Source organism: Aspergillus affinis (genome assembly GCF_023601865.1).
Source record: "Aspergillus affinis strain CMG 70 chromosome Unknown NODE_75_length_177070_cov_86_291390, whole genome shotgun sequence".
Classification (NCBI taxonomy): Eukaryota; Fungi; Ascomycota; class Eurotiomycetes; order Eurotiales; family Aspergillaceae; genus Aspergillus; species Aspergillus affinis.
This window is the reverse complement of record NW_026515856.1, coordinates 20938-36780: the sequence shown is the minus strand read 5'-3', so window position 1 is coordinate 36780 and position 15843 is coordinate 20938. Positions and strand designations below refer to the sequence as shown.

General features: G+C 52.3%; 7 protein-coding genes across 7 annotated transcripts; 3 read left to right on the top strand and 4 right to left on the bottom strand.

The window, feature by feature from the left end:
• Positions 1 to 819: 819 nt before the first annotated feature.
• On the bottom strand, positions 820 to 2038 carry KD926_010002 (NAD(P)-binding protein; the record flags this gene model as incomplete). The annotated part of the gene is made up of 3 exons (XM_053102505.1): positions 820 to 882; positions 955 to 1500; positions 1553 to 2038. The coding sequence occupies 3 exons, from the start codon at positions 2036 to 2038 to the stop codon at positions 820 to 822; spliced, it is 1095 nt and encodes a 364-aa protein (XP_052953999.1).
• A 551-nt stretch (positions 2039 to 2589) lies between these two features.
• On the bottom strand, positions 2590 to 3090 carry KD926_010001 (mitochondrial 37S ribosomal protein uS8m; the record flags this gene model as incomplete). Its single annotated transcript, XM_053102503.1, has 1 exon — positions 2590 to 3090. The coding sequence occupies one exon, from the start codon at positions 3088 to 3090 to the stop codon at positions 2590 to 2592; it is 501 nt and encodes a 166-aa protein (XP_052953998.1).
• Positions 3091 to 3831: 741 nt separating this feature from the next.
• KD926_010000 (uncharacterized protein) lies at positions 3832 to 5451 on the top strand (the record flags this gene model as incomplete). Its single annotated transcript, XM_053102502.1, has 3 exons — positions 3832 to 3869; positions 3960 to 4126; positions 4184 to 5451. 3 exons carry the CDS (start codon positions 3832 to 3834, stop codon positions 5449 to 5451), a joined length of 1473 nt encoding a protein of 490 aa, XP_052953997.1.
• Positions 5452 to 6243: 792 nt separating this feature from the next.
• KD926_009999 (fungal specific transcription factor domain-containing protein) lies at positions 6244 to 7937 on the top strand (the record flags this gene model as incomplete). Its single annotated transcript, XM_053102501.1, has 3 exons — positions 6244 to 6712; positions 6765 to 7480; positions 7545 to 7937. The coding sequence occupies 3 exons, from the start codon at positions 6244 to 6246 to the stop codon at positions 7935 to 7937; spliced, it is 1578 nt and encodes a 525-aa protein (XP_052953996.1).
• Positions 7938 to 8070: 133 nt separating this feature from the next.
• KD926_009998 (L-kynurenine/alpha-aminoadipate aminotransferase) lies at positions 8071 to 9491 on the bottom strand (the record flags this gene model as incomplete). The annotated part of the gene is made up of 2 exons (XM_053102500.1): positions 8071 to 8828; positions 8987 to 9491. The coding sequence occupies 2 exons, from the start codon at positions 9489 to 9491 to the stop codon at positions 8071 to 8073; spliced, it is 1263 nt and encodes a 420-aa protein (XP_052953995.1).
• A 1154-nt stretch (positions 9492 to 10645) lies between these two features.
• KD926_009997 (alpha-keto acid decarboxylase family protein) lies at positions 10646 to 12367 on the top strand (the record flags this gene model as incomplete). The annotated part of the gene is made up of 1 exon (XM_053102499.1): positions 10646 to 12367. One exon carries the CDS (start codon positions 10646 to 10648, stop codon positions 12365 to 12367), a length of 1722 nt encoding a protein of 573 aa, XP_052953994.1.
• Positions 12368 to 12922: 555 nt separating this feature from the next.
• KD926_009996 (uncharacterized protein) lies at positions 12923 to 14803 on the bottom strand (the record flags this gene model as incomplete). The annotated part of the gene is made up of 1 exon (XM_053102498.1): positions 12923 to 14803. The coding sequence occupies one exon, from the start codon at positions 14801 to 14803 to the stop codon at positions 12923 to 12925; it is 1881 nt and encodes a 626-aa protein (XP_052953993.1).
• Between the last annotated feature and the right edge of the window lie 1040 nt (positions 14804 to 15843).

The following is a 15843-nucleotide window of genomic DNA, read 5'->3' as shown; positions in this document are numbered from 1 at the left end:
CTCTGTTCTTGGTGGCCAGGAATTTGGGCTTTTGTTTACACCGGACAGTAGGCCAAGACTGAGGCCTAGGCACTTGGCATTCTGCTCCTGCACCTCGTCCCACGCTCGCGCCGCAGCACTCCACTCCCGGGGATTATACGGTTCGACTTGCAGCTGCTACCAACTGTCGTGATATCCGGGTCTCGTCAGGGAGACTGATCTCGGTGCCGTTTCGCTGTACTGTCTACTGAGGCTATGATGCAATTACAACGTAAGACGATCCTCTTAATGAGGTATGGGAAGAGTATTCTTCTTTCAAATCTATTCAAATAAAAAAGGGGTTTGTTCCTCAGTTAATATACTACAGCCAGCTTTCTTCACGATAGAGATCGCGAAGTTATAATCCCTCTATGAATAGAATAGAGTTAATAGATGCCAGTAAATCCTTACTATACTAGTAAAAGTTAGGCAAGAAGATTTGAGATCAATGATTTTATTCAGATCTTTTAGGTTATTTATGAGGGTTTGTAGTACTTTATTAATACAGATAGGTACTGAATATAACGCAGCGGGATACTCTGAAGTCTCGAAGTATTGTGACTATCTAGTAGACAATCGGAAAGTTAAAGGAAATATATGAGTGTTCATTCAACCGACAGTGGGAAGCGACGGCGAAATGGTCTGATCAACCCCAACGCGTGCCACCGCGCCTGGGTGATCAGGTTACCCCGTGGGGATCGATTGGTCGATAGGAGTAGATAGATACCTTACTAGGTGTTGTCTCTATCTTCTTTGCCTCACGAGGCTACTACGGTCCAGGAAACTGGCTCAATTTGATGACTATTCTTCCTTTTCGGATTGCTTCTGAGCCGGTAAGCTTACGCCTAGACGCCGGGCATAATCCTAGAACCCCGGGTAAGAACCAGATTAGTTTGACGATTGGACAACTGCAGGCCTCTTTGAGTTTGCACGTACCTCACAGCTCAAGCGAATGCCATCTTCCAGTCCAATACGAGCTTCGTATCCCAAAATTCTCTTTGCCTTTTCTCCACTAGCATAGCGAACGGAACATGCATCTTTAACACTGCCGCGGCTCAGAGTAGCTGTTGTCCCCATGACCCAGGTCAAACATTCAGACATCAAACCCGCGAAGTAGGCTAATGCCCTGGGAACTGGAAGTTCAAAAGGTGGGATATGGCCAAAGTGAGCCCATACAGAGAGGCAAAAGTCCCTAAAAGTGATTGGCTCGTTGTTCTGAATGAAGAAGACTTCGCCGGCGGCAGTCCTTGACGACATCAGGTTCTCGGCAGCCAAGACGTGGGCATCTGCAACGTTAGAGACATAGGTGACGTCCCATAGGTTGAACCCATCCCCGATGACAAAAGGAGTTTCGCGCTTGGCAATGCATGCATGAATCGAAGGAACAAGCAAGCTGTCGCCGGGTCCGCATAGCACGGAAGGCCGGAGGGAGCAGGTAGCCATCGCGTCGTTAGCCTTGATAACCAGCGACTCCGCAGCAGCCTGTTGAATGCCAGATGTCAGTAATGAACTTTTACTTCAGATGACGACAAACCTTTGATTCGCCATATATCAGTGACGAACGAGACGCCGGCCATTTTTCGTCGATGTTCGGAAACGGCATGTCGAGATAGTCGGTCACAACGCAGCAAGTGCTGGTGTAAATGAAGCCCTTGACTCCACTCATTTTCGCCACCTCCAGCATGTTCCTGGTTCCCTCGACATTGACTTTTTGAGTGAGACCTTCTAATCTTCTAGCGAATCGCTCGCTGACGCGTGGGACAATCCCGGCTGTGTGAATCACAATGTCTGGCTTGATCTGTTGAATTGTCTGGCGAACTTCTTCCTTGTTGGTGACATCAACCCGGAAAAAGGAAACACCCTCCGGCACAACATGAGTAGACCCAGGAGGGTTCAAGTCGATGATGGTCAGGGAACATTGGGGATGTTTCTCGACAAGTGCTCTGGCGATAGCGGCACCCACAAAGCCGCTGCCCCCGGACAACAGGACTTTTTTCAATGCAAGTCCATCTCCAGACATGATGCAAAAGCCTCTTCGATTTGCTTTCTTAGATTGAGGTCGCTTCTCCTTGCGTCACACCCCTGGCGCACGTCACGTGCGGTATAGAACGACGCTTGCCAATCAGCCTAGTGAGACAAACCAAGGCGAGTGAACATGGCGGGAGCGCTGATGACTGAGAGGAATAGAAAAGATCGGTCTCGTGTAGGAGGCGTTGAATGCTTTTCCATAGAAGAGGAAGCGATTGACCGCCGTTGTTGCAGGCGGAAGGCGGAAGGGCGGAGACACATGACAATCGCATCGAGACGGAACATTCCACATGTGCTACATCTGTCTGCACCAAAACAGAATACGAGAGAGTGAATAATAAACAGTTAATGAAGGAAAAGGTCCGTAAATCTAAGTAATACATGAAGTCGAGCCTATGTTACTGTACAAAGGTATCTATCCCAGCAATCGCAAATATCAGATACCAAATTATGGGATAAGACACTGCGACAATCCTAACTCCAGTATAAATGCAAATCCCACAACATTCATAAAACAAACGCTCCATCTTTGGCCGAAATAATCTACTGAATCCGGCAAAGGACCAGGCCTCCGACCTTCTTCTCCACACATTCTCGCGCCTCCATGATACCGCGGTCCGTGGACAGGTACAGACTTTCACCGGGTGACCGCAGACCTTCCACATAGCCGCTCTTGTCTCCTCGGATCACTTCCCGAAGACCGGCGACGTCGATCGAGATTCGTCGTGTAGGCTTGCTGACCATTTTCAACTTGCCCAGCACGGGTTCGCTTTGCCAGTACTTCAACCCCAGCCAGAGTCGTCTGGACGCAACGTTGGTTTGTGTCACGGGTTCCACGCTGGTAGTGTCTGGGTGGCCGAGGAGAGTGTGCTGAGGGGGAGGAGTCGGACCGCCCCGAACGACCGAAGAAATGTAGCCACCGGATTGGAGGGCAAGGCATAGTTTGAGGTGGAGTTTCGAGTTCGGAATCGATGTGAGCCCAAGACGGGCCTTGGAGGCATTGTTCAAATGCGAACAAACGTGGGAGAGATTGACGAGAGACATGTTGGGACGGGTCTTGGGAGATTGTTGACGTTGACGGTAGATTGATAGTTGCGGTACCTGATGAGCGAAAAGAGATCAGCGACACGAACATCCAGCACGTCCCGCAAGGTATAAATTGCAAGGACTTTGCAAAACAAGAGGCTTCAGGTCCACGGCACCTACACAAGCTCCTACACAAACAACACCCAGCACAAGGACAATCCGAAAGAACGGGACGCGGACGATGGCAGAGAAGTTGTCGATCTTGCAGAAGCCCGAATGAGAAATTTTCGGACAAACCAAAACGCCGGCGCAAGCTCCGGGGGTGCTTATGTAATACCGCTGTCAACATTGCTTTCTCCGTCTCCATTCTTCTTTAATTCTTTACCATACTCTGACCAGATTGAATATTCCATAGCTATATATCGGGCACTGGCCGTGTCCCTATCATTTAATGCAATATGCCGAAGAATTTGTCTCTCCCTTGTCCCTCAGATGGTAGTCTACTACCACCCTCTAGTGGTGGTGTTCCTTTTGCTAGCTGCAGCTAATCAACTAATCACCGGCCGATCATGCATCTCCAAGCGCCCTCGTAGCCGCCGAGGTCTCGACGCTGCATCTCAGAGGCCAGTTCCTTGTTTCCCCTCGTTTGAGGCCTATATATACCACAATGTCCCCGATTTCTGTTCCTCCTGATCCCCGTGCTTCTTTTGTCTCTACATTCTCCCCGCGCAAACCAGCCCCGACATCCGACAGACCACCATGCCGCCATTGCAGGGTGAAGAGCGAATGCTGACAGTGTGAGAATACACTTTACCCCGCAGGCTGCCATTTGCGCTGCAAATGTCTGCATGCGATCGCATGTCATGAGCTGGGCTGACTACGTCTAGTTTCGCCGACATTCATTACTATTTCACAGCTCCCACCCCGAAGCCTTTGCATCATCGGTTTGATAAGGGCTCGTACCTTTATCTGTACTACAATGCCACCCACCATAAGATACGGATTGAAGTAGCGAATAACCCCGGGGCCCCCGAGCAGGACTCGTTCAATGGAGGTCAGTTACTACCACTGCTTTGGCACGCCGCCATCCGCTGACTTTTGTCATTATCAGCCCTGGATCGGGTTCATGTCCGCCACTCAACCAGGTTTCCGACTCTATGTACACTAACGGTGGACGGACAAGTGCAGTCTCAGGGACAGCAAGCCTTCCCCCCGCCGCCTTGCACCAGCACCAGCGCCTACGAATGGCTATTACCGAATGGTGATCCTCGCGAGAAGAGCGACGACCTATTGCTTCTTCACACGTTGGACATCTACTTTTGGACGTCGGACGACGCAACCCAGTTCCTAGACTTGACGGAGCGCTGTCTGTCCCGCTCCCAGATCGAGACAGACCGTCGTCCGTTTCCACCGCCACCGCAAACGACGGCCACGAGTACGGTGGTACAACAGCTGGAGAGTGTAGCCATTACCGATCCCGCCTACCAGAACGGACAAACTCGGAATTCTCAATCCGAAGCAACTGTTGCAAGCCCTTTCCAATCCATGATACCGCCGGGCGCTCTCCCCCCTCCGCCTCCGCTCAACGGACCTCCGTCATCGAACGCCGGGCGAGGACCCTCGATCGATGAACAGAAAGATCCAGCGCAGTTCACCCCTCTCCCATACAACCCGGCCGCGCCAGCCGCGCCCGAGCCGATTCAGCACCGTGAGAAAACTCCCCCGCCAGCCGACGGTGCCGATGGAACCGGGCTTGCAGCAGCCGTAGCTGCCGACAACGGCGTTCCCTATAGTCCTCCGTCCCTGCTCTCGGGCGCAGGAAACTTTGCATCCCCTCCTCCTGCGACCCAGGGATTACCTTTCTCGATGCCGGGAAGCTACGCCTCTCCACCCCCAAGCGCGGGGCTCACACACTCCGGTTCATTCTCCTCTCGATCCTCCATCCAGAGCCCGCCCGGAGTCCCGTCCTATACACCCTCGTTCGTCGCCAGCGCCAATCAAGCTGTCAATGCACCACCTGTCCAGACGATGTCGTTCGCACCTCCTCCCAAAGACCCCAACACACATCTGTATGGTCAAACACAAAACATGTACGCGTCACACCCTCACACCCAGCCGACCTCCCCTCCACCTCCGGTAGGTGGTTACTCGAACTACTCTTACGACCCAGCGCCAAGACGTCAATCGACAAATAGCGAGTACGACATCCATAAACAGTTTTATCGACCTACGGAGGCAGAGGCTACCTCTCATGCCCAAAAATATACGCATCAAGCGATGCAGAACCCCGGGCAGCGGCCTCGGAAGCTGGAGGAAAACGCCTCGCGAGTTGAAAGTGGCGTGAATAGATTCTTGAAAAAGTTGGAGAAGAAGTTGTGAATCCTCCATTCGGGCGAATGAAGTTGTTTATTGTGATATTTCTCTTTCTGTCTAGGGTTTGTCCTTATCTGTACGCTTGATGGCAGAATGTACGGAGGTCAATCACTTGTAGTGCACTATATCCAGGTCGAATAATCCACTATTCCATCGTAACTAACACAGTATACCATACTAGCTTGGAACTAGTGAGTCAGAGATATTTATGCTGTTAACATTTCCTGCTTGGGGCTTATTAGCGCGATAAGATAAGCGGTTCCGCATCTACTCCGATGACTCCGATCCCTCCGATCTTCTCTCACCGACCCATCCTCAAACATACGGAGTAAACTGGATTTACATCTACACTAGCTCGCTATGGCATCACGACTTGCAGCCTGTGAGGTCTGTAGGAAGGCCAAACTCGCCTGCGACCACAAGCGACCAACATGCACGCGTTGTGAGAACAACAATAAAACAGCCATGTGTATCTACAGAGTCGCCCCGTTCAAAAAGAAACGACTAGCCAATCCATCATCCCCAGGCGTCTCCAAAAGGGTTCATTCATCGGGACTTCCAACATCTTCTTTCAACCCCAGGCCTAATGTATACCCAAACCCTGGGTATCTAGGGTCTTCGAGTCATGCTACGATATTCGACCACATTTCATTAGATCAAAGCCCTACTGCAGGAGTACCACACTCTTCTGAGACGACTCTGTTAGAATCACCATATCCCCACCTGGCCGACGAGACTTGTCTGCTACAAGGACTCGATATCCTCAGGCAGTTGTTAAACACATTTCCATTGACAGCCATGAACGGTCTGGTCCTTCTATGGCTTGCGAAAGGAGCGAACCTTGCGCTTGCCGAACCATTTGTGGAAGGATATTCGCGAAGCATTATTCACTCGCTGTCAACCCTCTCACAAGACGAAGATTGGTATATGGCTTTCGCAAGGCGTCTTCTCCGGAATTCAGCACAGCCCTTGGAGTTTGGTTCTAGCACAAGCCTTTCTGAGTTCATGGCTCAGTCTGTGGGCAATAATCTGCGATGGGAGGCTCTAGGCATCTTTTTCTCGGCTGTGAGTCGAGCAACATACGATATCCCCTTCTTTCCCCAATTATATATGACACGGGAAGAGCAGTATGCTCTCCGTCAGCTCTGTACGATGTTCAGTGACGCCTCGCTGGAAATCGCTCTATCTCTCGATTGTCTGAATGATGTACAGCTTATCTTACAATACGAGAACTTCATCATACACTCGTATGTCGACGGCGCTCAAAGTAAGTTGACTTATCACACCCATGTGGAGAAAACATCGGCTCATGCAGCAAGGCTATCATCCTTGGCGCAAACTCGGGGATGTCATGTCTTCCATGTTTGCGCTGGGTTACCATGAGAACATCGAGACCAAAACAGAGACACCTCCCTTTCTCATGAAGGTGCGAGAGACGGCTTTTGCGAGGATCTACTCGGCAGACAAGAATATTGCCATCTTTCTGGGGAGGCCGCCACGCATGAGCAAGCGTTTCTGCCACTTTCAAATTCCCTCAAGTTCTCCAGACTCACAGGACAAGACAGAATGGGACCCGGATGCAAAGCCTAGTTATACAGAAGAAACACGCTGGTCTGCTCTGTGCGCTTCCTTGAAGGAGGAAATTCTCGAGCTGGCTCGAGACAAGCCACATGCAAGTGCAGAAAAGATCAGGTATATCCTAACAGTTCGGATAGTCGAAATGAACCTGGCTAACAGCAGTAGTGCTATTCAAGATCGGGCCGAGGCTCAGTGGCGGGCACTGCCTCCGCATTTCCGACTAGAGGGCAGCATCAGACAGTACATTCGAAAGTCACCATTCGACCAAGATTTCTTGATTAGTGTACGGCTCAATCAGCTCCATGTTCTCTTTCTGCTTCGCCTGTTACTGTTGACCACTCTTGTCGATCCCGACTCCTCGGTAGTCACCATCGCCGGAGAGATGCTTGCCCTGGTCGTTGAGGTTATTCTCAATCGAGACCAACTTACTAACTCTGGCACCGGGCTTGTTTGGAAGGTAACCTTGGAACTCCCCCAAGATATGCTTATGTCTATTAGGGAGATATAGCTAAGCAAGTCAGATTGCACACTATGGTCTACCCGCCGCTGGTATAGTCCTGCTTGCGATGCTCAAGCAGCAAAGTACGCCACTACCGCTCGGCAAATCAAGGACAAGAATATTGCAAGATCTCAGCATTTTCGTGGCTGAAATCCAGATAGGAGCAATTGTAAGGGAGGCAGACCCGATCTACGGACTGATCACCAAGGCTACACAAACGATTCAACGATTTCTCGAATCCTTTTATTCAGAGCCGCTACATCCAGCGCCTGATATGGCAGCAGATGAACAACGGGTCGATGATTGGGCAAGTGTTCTAGGACAAGATCTTTGGGATTTTGAAACCGGATTCTGGCAGAGCTTGGCAGACCACCCTTCTTTGGTGGCTTTTGATTCAGGGTTAACAGAGGTTTAGGTGGTGTTATCAATTAATTAAGTACTTGCATCAGGACTAACGAAACTCCTCTATCACAGCATTGCCAAATATTCTCACACCCTCGGTCAGATCATCCTCAAGGGCAGCCGCAAAGGTCAGTCGAAAGTGCAGTTCATCCGTGAGGACCTTGTTGCACTGAAAAAAGAGACCCTTTGGTGACTTGTACACCATCCTGGAGCCCGCATTTCAGTATCCGGTCCTCTATACCCGCGAGCTTTGACTCCACATCTTCAAATTCAGTCTGACTCCGGAATTGCGAGTGCATTTTCCGATCCAACTTGATCCAGAGGAACATCCCATACTCCGGCGACATCCAGTCACAAATCTCCCCCGGCAAATACCGATCGCAGGACTCCAGCAGAATGTTTCGGCGGGAACGATAGCTGAGGGAGAGACGATCAAGCCAGAAGAAGAAACCCTGGTGACCCCACGTTTCATCCAGGAGCTTCCCCAACATCAACTGCGTTGGGCCGCTCACCGCAACGGTGCCCACCTCGTGGTAGGCCAGGAACTTGTCGATTATCAGCCTTCTCGCCGTCACCCAGCCCGCGCGCAGCCCCGGGCCGAGAATATTGGATGCAGAATCAAGTCGAACAACGCGGCCTGCCCGGTCGAGAGGCAGATAAGAAGGAATACCGTCGGGACGATCTCCCAGTCTGAGAAAATAATACGGATCATCCTCGATCAGAACTAGATCATATTTCTCGGCAATCTGATAGATCGTCCGCCGTCTCTCCACCGACTGCGTTGCACCCGTCGGATTCTGCCCCGACGGAACTGTATACAAGACCGTCGGCCGTGGTCCCCGTGCCTCCTCATCCCAAGTCCGCAAGAGCTCTCGCAGATGATCCGGACTCAACCCCTCCGAATCTATGTCCACCCCTTGAATACGAGCCCCCACCAAACCGGCCACTTCAACCGCTCCAGGAAACGTATACCCCCTCCATCAAGATCGTATCCCCACGGTTACAGAAAATGCGGAACGCAATCTTCAATCGCAGACGTCGATCCCGCCGTGAGGGCCGTACCCCAGTCCACATAGGGAGGGTTATGTGCGAGCTCAACGTGTTCGGTCACAAAGCGCAGCAGGTGCGGCGACTCAGCCGCATGGCCATAGTTCAAGGCAAGAGATAGGTTATATCCTGCGTCGTGCTTGCCGATCGTCTGCGTGGCCACTTCCGGACCGGACCCGTTCCGAAGTGCATTCTCGATCCCATTCTCGTTTCGCAAAGACGCCATCGAGGTTAGTTCAAACGCCAGAGCATCCCACGGATAATACTCCGCCGTCGGCCGCCCCGTCCCAAGCGAGGTGATCTTGCGCGAACTCTGCGGACTCGCGGATCTCTTCATCGCGGAGCCCTGGAACCCCTGACCCTCGAGGCTGAAGTGGTGGTCCAGCGGGGTTGATTTGGGCTTCTCATGGTTATGCGCAGACTTGAAGAACTCGGAGGATGTGTTTGGGGCGACGGTGTAGGGGATAGGGGCGGAATTGGCCCGGAGAGAGTCAATGTCGGCGATTGATAGACGAGACATGGTAACTGGGTTTTTATCATGAGTAACAATGCCGTTGAAGCATATTATCAGGCTTAACAGTTGAGCAGTTAGGAATTTATGTTTCTAATCTTGAAGGCAAACGTCAATTCTATATAGCCCGTTTAGTTCATACGGAGAGATATCGGAGTAGTCGGCGAGATCTCACTACTTACTAAACAACTATAGCTCCTACAATTTCGACAACCATTGACTGTGATCGTTTCACCTCGCGTAACATGAGTTCCTTAACATAACTATTGTATGCTTGGATTCCTCAGTAAAAGCAAATTAGCATTAGCATCACTGATATACTACAAAACTACATAGTTTAATCACAGTACCTACAACACTAAATTTAACAATAATAACACTTACTATGTACAAAGCAACCAGAATCAATTACTTGTAAACCATTACCAGAACCACAATCCAATCCAATTCAATCTCCCTAATCAATACGTAATCAACAGCCTCCCTAGTTATCTATCAATCCTCACCCCGAACCGGACCCGCAATCATCCCCGCATGCGATAACCCCAAGACACTCATTATATATGCGGTGTTGGCCAATCCCATGACGTCTATCTAGACTAGCTACCCCAAGTCGATATGCCACCGCCGACTCGAAGCGCCGTCATTCGCTAGGTAAGTGCCGATAGGTCTGGGTTTACGCCGAGCACTCCGATCCGATTGACTTTACTCCGATGCTAGCCACCTCTAGGCCGCCCTCGGGTACCGGTAGTACTTCAGAAGGGCATATATACACCTACTATATCTATATGGACCGTACATATTTCAATAGGAGGAGTTAGTAAATATTGATCTCATTGTGTGACTAATTATAATTCGGATCTCATCAAAATCGAAAAATAGAGAAGAAAGAAATAGTTAAAAGCAAATGGAATTGGAGGAGGGGTTAGATGAGGTTACCCTCGGTCAAGAGAGTCAGGTGGTCTCCCGCAGGGCGTGAGTTACGTCTACATACATACTCCAAATGCGACATGGATTGTTCCTCTTATTTCTTTAGCTCATTTCTCTCTCTAGACTATCATATATTCATCCTACTTACCATCTACTCCTAAAGTTCAACGTCGCACTCACATCTACGCTGGAATAATATCTCAATCCAGTCCAGATCTAGATCAGAAAGAACCATGACGCAAAGCAAGCTCCCAACCAAAACTATTACCGTCGCAAACTATCTCCTCACGCGTCTCCGCCAGCTAGGCGTCCAATCGATCTTTGGTGTGCCGGGCGACTACAACCTCCGACTCCTGGACTTCGTGACCCCCTCAGGTCTGCACTGGGTGGGGACATGCAATGAGCTGAACGCCGCCTACGCCGCGGACGGGTACGCGCGCATCAACGGCCAATCGGCGCTGATCACGACCTTCGGCGTGGGCGAGCTGTCCGCCATCAATGGCATCGCGGGCGCATATGCCGAGAAGGCGGCGGTGATTCATATCGTCGGGACGCCGGCGCGCGCGCTGCAGGACTCGCGCACCCTGATGCATCATACATTTGCGGACGGTGAATATCGGCGGTTCGGGAAGATGGCGGAACATGTGACGGTGGCGCAGACAAATTTGGTGGATGAGAGGACGGTGCCGGAGCAGGTGGATTGGGCGTTGAAGCAGGCGATTTTGCACAGTCGGCCGGTCTATGTGGAGGTGCCGGACGATATGGTGGATGTGTTGGTATCGGCGGAGAGGCTGGAGTTTGAATTGGAGGTGCCGGGGTTGTTGGAAGTGGATGGTGAGGACGATGGGCTGCTGAAGGAGGTCCAGGAGCGCATTTACCAGGCAACACAGCCGCTGATCCTGGTCGACGGTGAGTGTCGACCTCTGGGGATTCTCAGCGAGGTGGATGAACTCGTTAAAAAGACCGGGTGGCCGACATGGACCACGGTCTTCGGGAAAAGCCTGGTGAACGAAGAATTGCCGAATGTCTATGGCCATTACTCGGGGCCACTCGCAAGCGAAGAATGGAAGACGTATTTCGAGACGGCCGATCTGATCATCAACCTAGGTCCGCATTACAGCGACACCAACACGCAGGGCTTCGCGACCATCCCGCGGGAATCGGTTTCCATTTCGTTTCTACCGGACCGGATCCTCGTTGGCAAGGAGACATTCCGTGAACTGCCACGTTCGTTTCTGCCCCGACTGCTGCAGAACCTGGACGGCGCTCGGCTTGCCGGAGTCACCGGCCCCCCTAAGCTCCGCCATACCGACCTAGCAACCATGAACCTTGATAGACCGATCACGCAGAAGACTTTCTATGATTTCGTCAACCCACTCTTCCGCCCAGACGATCTCATCCTCACCGAGACAGGGACTGCATCGCACGGAGGACGGGAGTTCCAGCTCCCTCGAGACACACGTCTTTTCGGCGCAGTAACCTGGCTCTCGATCGGATACATGCTCCCTGCGACACTAGGTGCCGCGATTGCGAAGCGAGAATTGAAAAAGGATGATAACGCCCGTGCCATTCTCTTCATTGGCGATGGAAGCCTGCAGATGAGCGTGCAGGAAATCAGCACGATACTCAGCGAGAAGCTCAACGTCATTCTCTTCATCATCAATAATGCGGGATATACCATCGAGCGGGCGATCCACGGAAGAAAACAGGCGTATAACGACATTGCGGCGTGGCGGCATGACCACGCACTGGGCTTCTTTGGGGCGGACCAGAGTCAGCTAGGGAACAACTTCAGTGCCAGAACATATCAGGAGCTACAAACCGTGCTTTCCGATGATCGAATTCAGTCTGGAACTGGATTGAGGGTCATTGAAGTGTTCATGGACAGGGAAGACGTGACGGGCCTTTTGGAGCGCCTGATAAACCGTCAAATCGCGAAGGAACAGAAACAATAAATAGCCAGGGCTGTATCCTAGAATTCAAATATCTAAGGCCTTCATCGGACCCATCAAGAAACTCAGAACATGAGAGCAACTGTAGTTGACCCCAAAATCTCAATTAAAAGACGACACTAATCTCGAAACAAAATTGAAAACAATTAGTCCTGGAGAACTCTGATGTATGCAAGATGCAGTATATAACGCTAAGACAAGACCAAATGGGACCAAACACAACTCCACCATACAGATGCTCCAGCTTGCACACATTGTCGGCCTTGCTCCAACCATAGAACACAAATGCTTTCCCGAAACCGAGACCTGCAGGCACAGATCAAGTAAAAAAAAAAAAGAAAAAGAAAAAGAAAAAGAATCCAGCTTGAAATAGAGAAAAGTTGCGCGAAGATCTGTCTACTGATCGTTTCACGACTATGAAAAGGGTATAACGAAGAAAGTAGATGACAAGAATTGAAAGATAATGGGAGCAGATTGAAAAGAAGAAAACATGGGGTTTTCTGTTTGATATTCAAGCTGACAAAGGGATCCATACTGCTAGCAGCTTGAGGGTCTCATCTAGGTCAGGGACAACTTGGCGATATCAATCTCGTCAGTGTCCTTCGATTCATGTGCAGATTCGACAAGGTCACTGGCGGACTTGTCAGTCACAGTCTGTTCGGGAACTGCGGGCTCGGCAGCCTCCTGGGATTCGACATGCGAGTCGTTCTCATCCAGGTCCACAGGCTGGACAGGAGCGTCGGTGGGCTCAACGGGAGCAGCCGCATTCTCTTCAACGGCCGACTTAACAGCATCAGTGGTCTGTTCCACCGAAGGCTCGGTAGGCTCAACGTGCTCCTCGGTGGAGACCTCCACAACGGGCTCGACGGAGTCTGCAGCAGGCTCAACAGAAGTCTCAACAGAAGTCTCAGCAGGGGTCTCGGCAGGGGTCTCGGCAGGCTGCTCCTCAATGGTGGATTCGGTAGGTTCCACGGGAGCTTCGGCAGGCTTCTCCTGAGAGTCCGCAGTAGGCTCAACGGGCTTAGGAGGCTCGGCGGAAACGACCTCGGTTGCCTCTTCCTTGATGACCGGCTCCGTGGAGATCTTCTTCTGCAGGGCATCGTTCGCTTTCTCAACGGGGGTCGGCTGAGACTTCTCAACAGGCTTGGCACGGGGCGCGCGGATCTCGGCCTTGGAAGCAACCTTCTTCACCGGTGCTCGAGTCGGCTTAGAGGTCCGGGGAGGACTTTTCACGTCGACCTTCTCGTGGGTCTTGCTGGCAGAGCTGGCGGTGGGGCGCATCATCCGAGCCAAGAAGCTCTCGTCGACAGGCTTAGAGCTGCCATTGCTCACTCGGGACTGGGGCCGCTCGCCTCCAGATGGAGGGGAAGGGCGGGAGGTTTTGCGCACGCTAGAAGCAGTGGGGGTAGTTGCGCGTTGCTGGGTCCCAGGTTTGGCACTTTTCAGGGTCGACGGCTTGCGAGCAAGTCGAGAGGTGGCCGTTCCCGTGGTGCCTGCTTTGCTCGCGCCAGAGGACAAGCTTGGGGCCGTGGCGGAGGGCGGCAGACGGGTAGACCTGGCCGGGGATCGGGATCGGGGCTTGGTGGTGCGAGACGCTTCAGAAACGCCTGGTTGGGTGGCCTCGCGCGCGGGCATCGAAGCGCGGACAGGGCGTGTAGTAGTAGTCCTGGTCGCCGCAGGGTTCAAGGACGCCCGGCTGGACTTGTGCGTGAAAGCTTTATTGGCCGCAGTAGTAGGGGGCTTCGGGGAGCGAGCCGTCCGGGTCTTCTCGTTTTCGGTCTTTGCTGGCGAGGTCGGAGTACGCGGCTGAGCCGAAGATCTCTGACCGGTGGCAGGGGCCGGCTTAGACGCCGGTTTATTGGTAGCGGCGGCCTTTCCCACCTGAATTGTCGAGGGTCGTTTGGTAACGGTTTTGGTGGTCTTTGCGGGAGAGGCAACGGGAGGGGCAGGGGCAGCAGGTTCCGAAACAGGCTGGTTTTCCTTGTTGTGCGATGACACAGCTTCCTTGACCGGAGACTTCATGCCTTCTTCAACCACAACGGCCGGGAACTCAGACGGTCCCTGAGAGCCGGTATCCTTGGAGTCGTTCCCATTCTCCATCGCAGTTGGTTCCGCTGGAAAGCCGCTGCTGGTGGGGGAGGATGCCGACAGCGGACTTTTCAGGCTGGGCACGTCGTCGGAATTGAAGCTTCTGACCCGAAGCGGAGCGGCGGGGCTATCACTGCGACCACTAGTCTTCCGCAGACCAGCAGCCGGAGACTGCGAACCGTCGACGGCGACAAAGCTGGCACGCACTTTAGAGAGTGGTCTGGCCGAGCCCGAATACTCCGAATCGACAGGAGACCGACCGCGGTCAGGTGGCGAGGTGGTGTTGCTCTGGCTGGTCTCAAACCGGGCAAGGAGATTCCTCACGCCTGGGTGAGCGCCAGTGTCATTCATGACGTCTCGTTTGAAAGGGAGAGCCACGTCAGGCGAAGTATTCAGGCGAAGAGAGGAGGGCGGGTGATGAGACGAGGTGGGATAGCGGCAGGTCGCAGCTTGAGGGGTAAGCAAATGCAGCGTGTCTGCAGCGGAAGTAGGAGGGCCCGACGAATCCGCTGGTCAGGTCGCAACGTTGGGACGCGGATGGGATGCAGATAAATCAACAAGGACGGGACGCGCTTGACGTGAGGGGAGCGGGTGACGTGATATCAACAGAGTAAACAGACCCAAACAATCAACGCGGAGATATCCAAAGGAGTGGAAGTGGAGAAAGAACAAAGCTAGTAAGAAGTTAAATTCGACAGGGCAAAGTACGGATCGGACATTATGGGATCAATGATGGGATTGGGATTTGAGCAGAAGGACCGACAGACAAGAAATGGAAGAAGAGAAGAAGACGAAGGGAAGAAGGAAGGAAGAGAAGAAGAAGGAAAAGTGGAAAGTGGAAAGGAGAGACAAAAAGTGGAGGGACACGGGGGGGCAGGCCTGAGGCAGCGGTTTCAGGGGTCGGATCCGCGGCTTCACTTTAATAGTTTCACCTTCCCTTCACCACTTACGAGTGGTCATCCCTACGTGGCTCCCTCCGTCTCAGCCCGGGCATTCTAGAATGGCTATGACGATTACATCCAATATGGGTGGGTTTCCTTTCAAGCCCTGACGCCGTTTTATCGCCTCCCTAGTGCCTCATATTGTTGATCGTCGTCTAGCCGCGGCAGACCCCTTGCACGAAGTACCTTTTACTTTGGCCCGATTCTTGATCTCCTATTGGCCTTTCGCTCTCTGTATCGGGCATCGTCAGAGATCAGATCAAGGAACGAACCCCTGTCATACACGGCCTCCTGCGGTAGGACGCAATCCATCAACCATGTATCACTATTCTCCTGTCCCTGCAGTGGGCGGTCCCCCCAGTCCCTAGAGGCCAGGTTGCAGCAAACCTGGACGAATCAACGGTCCGGACTAGTCAAGCCCACTTCCGATAGCCTGCAGACGCAAGAACA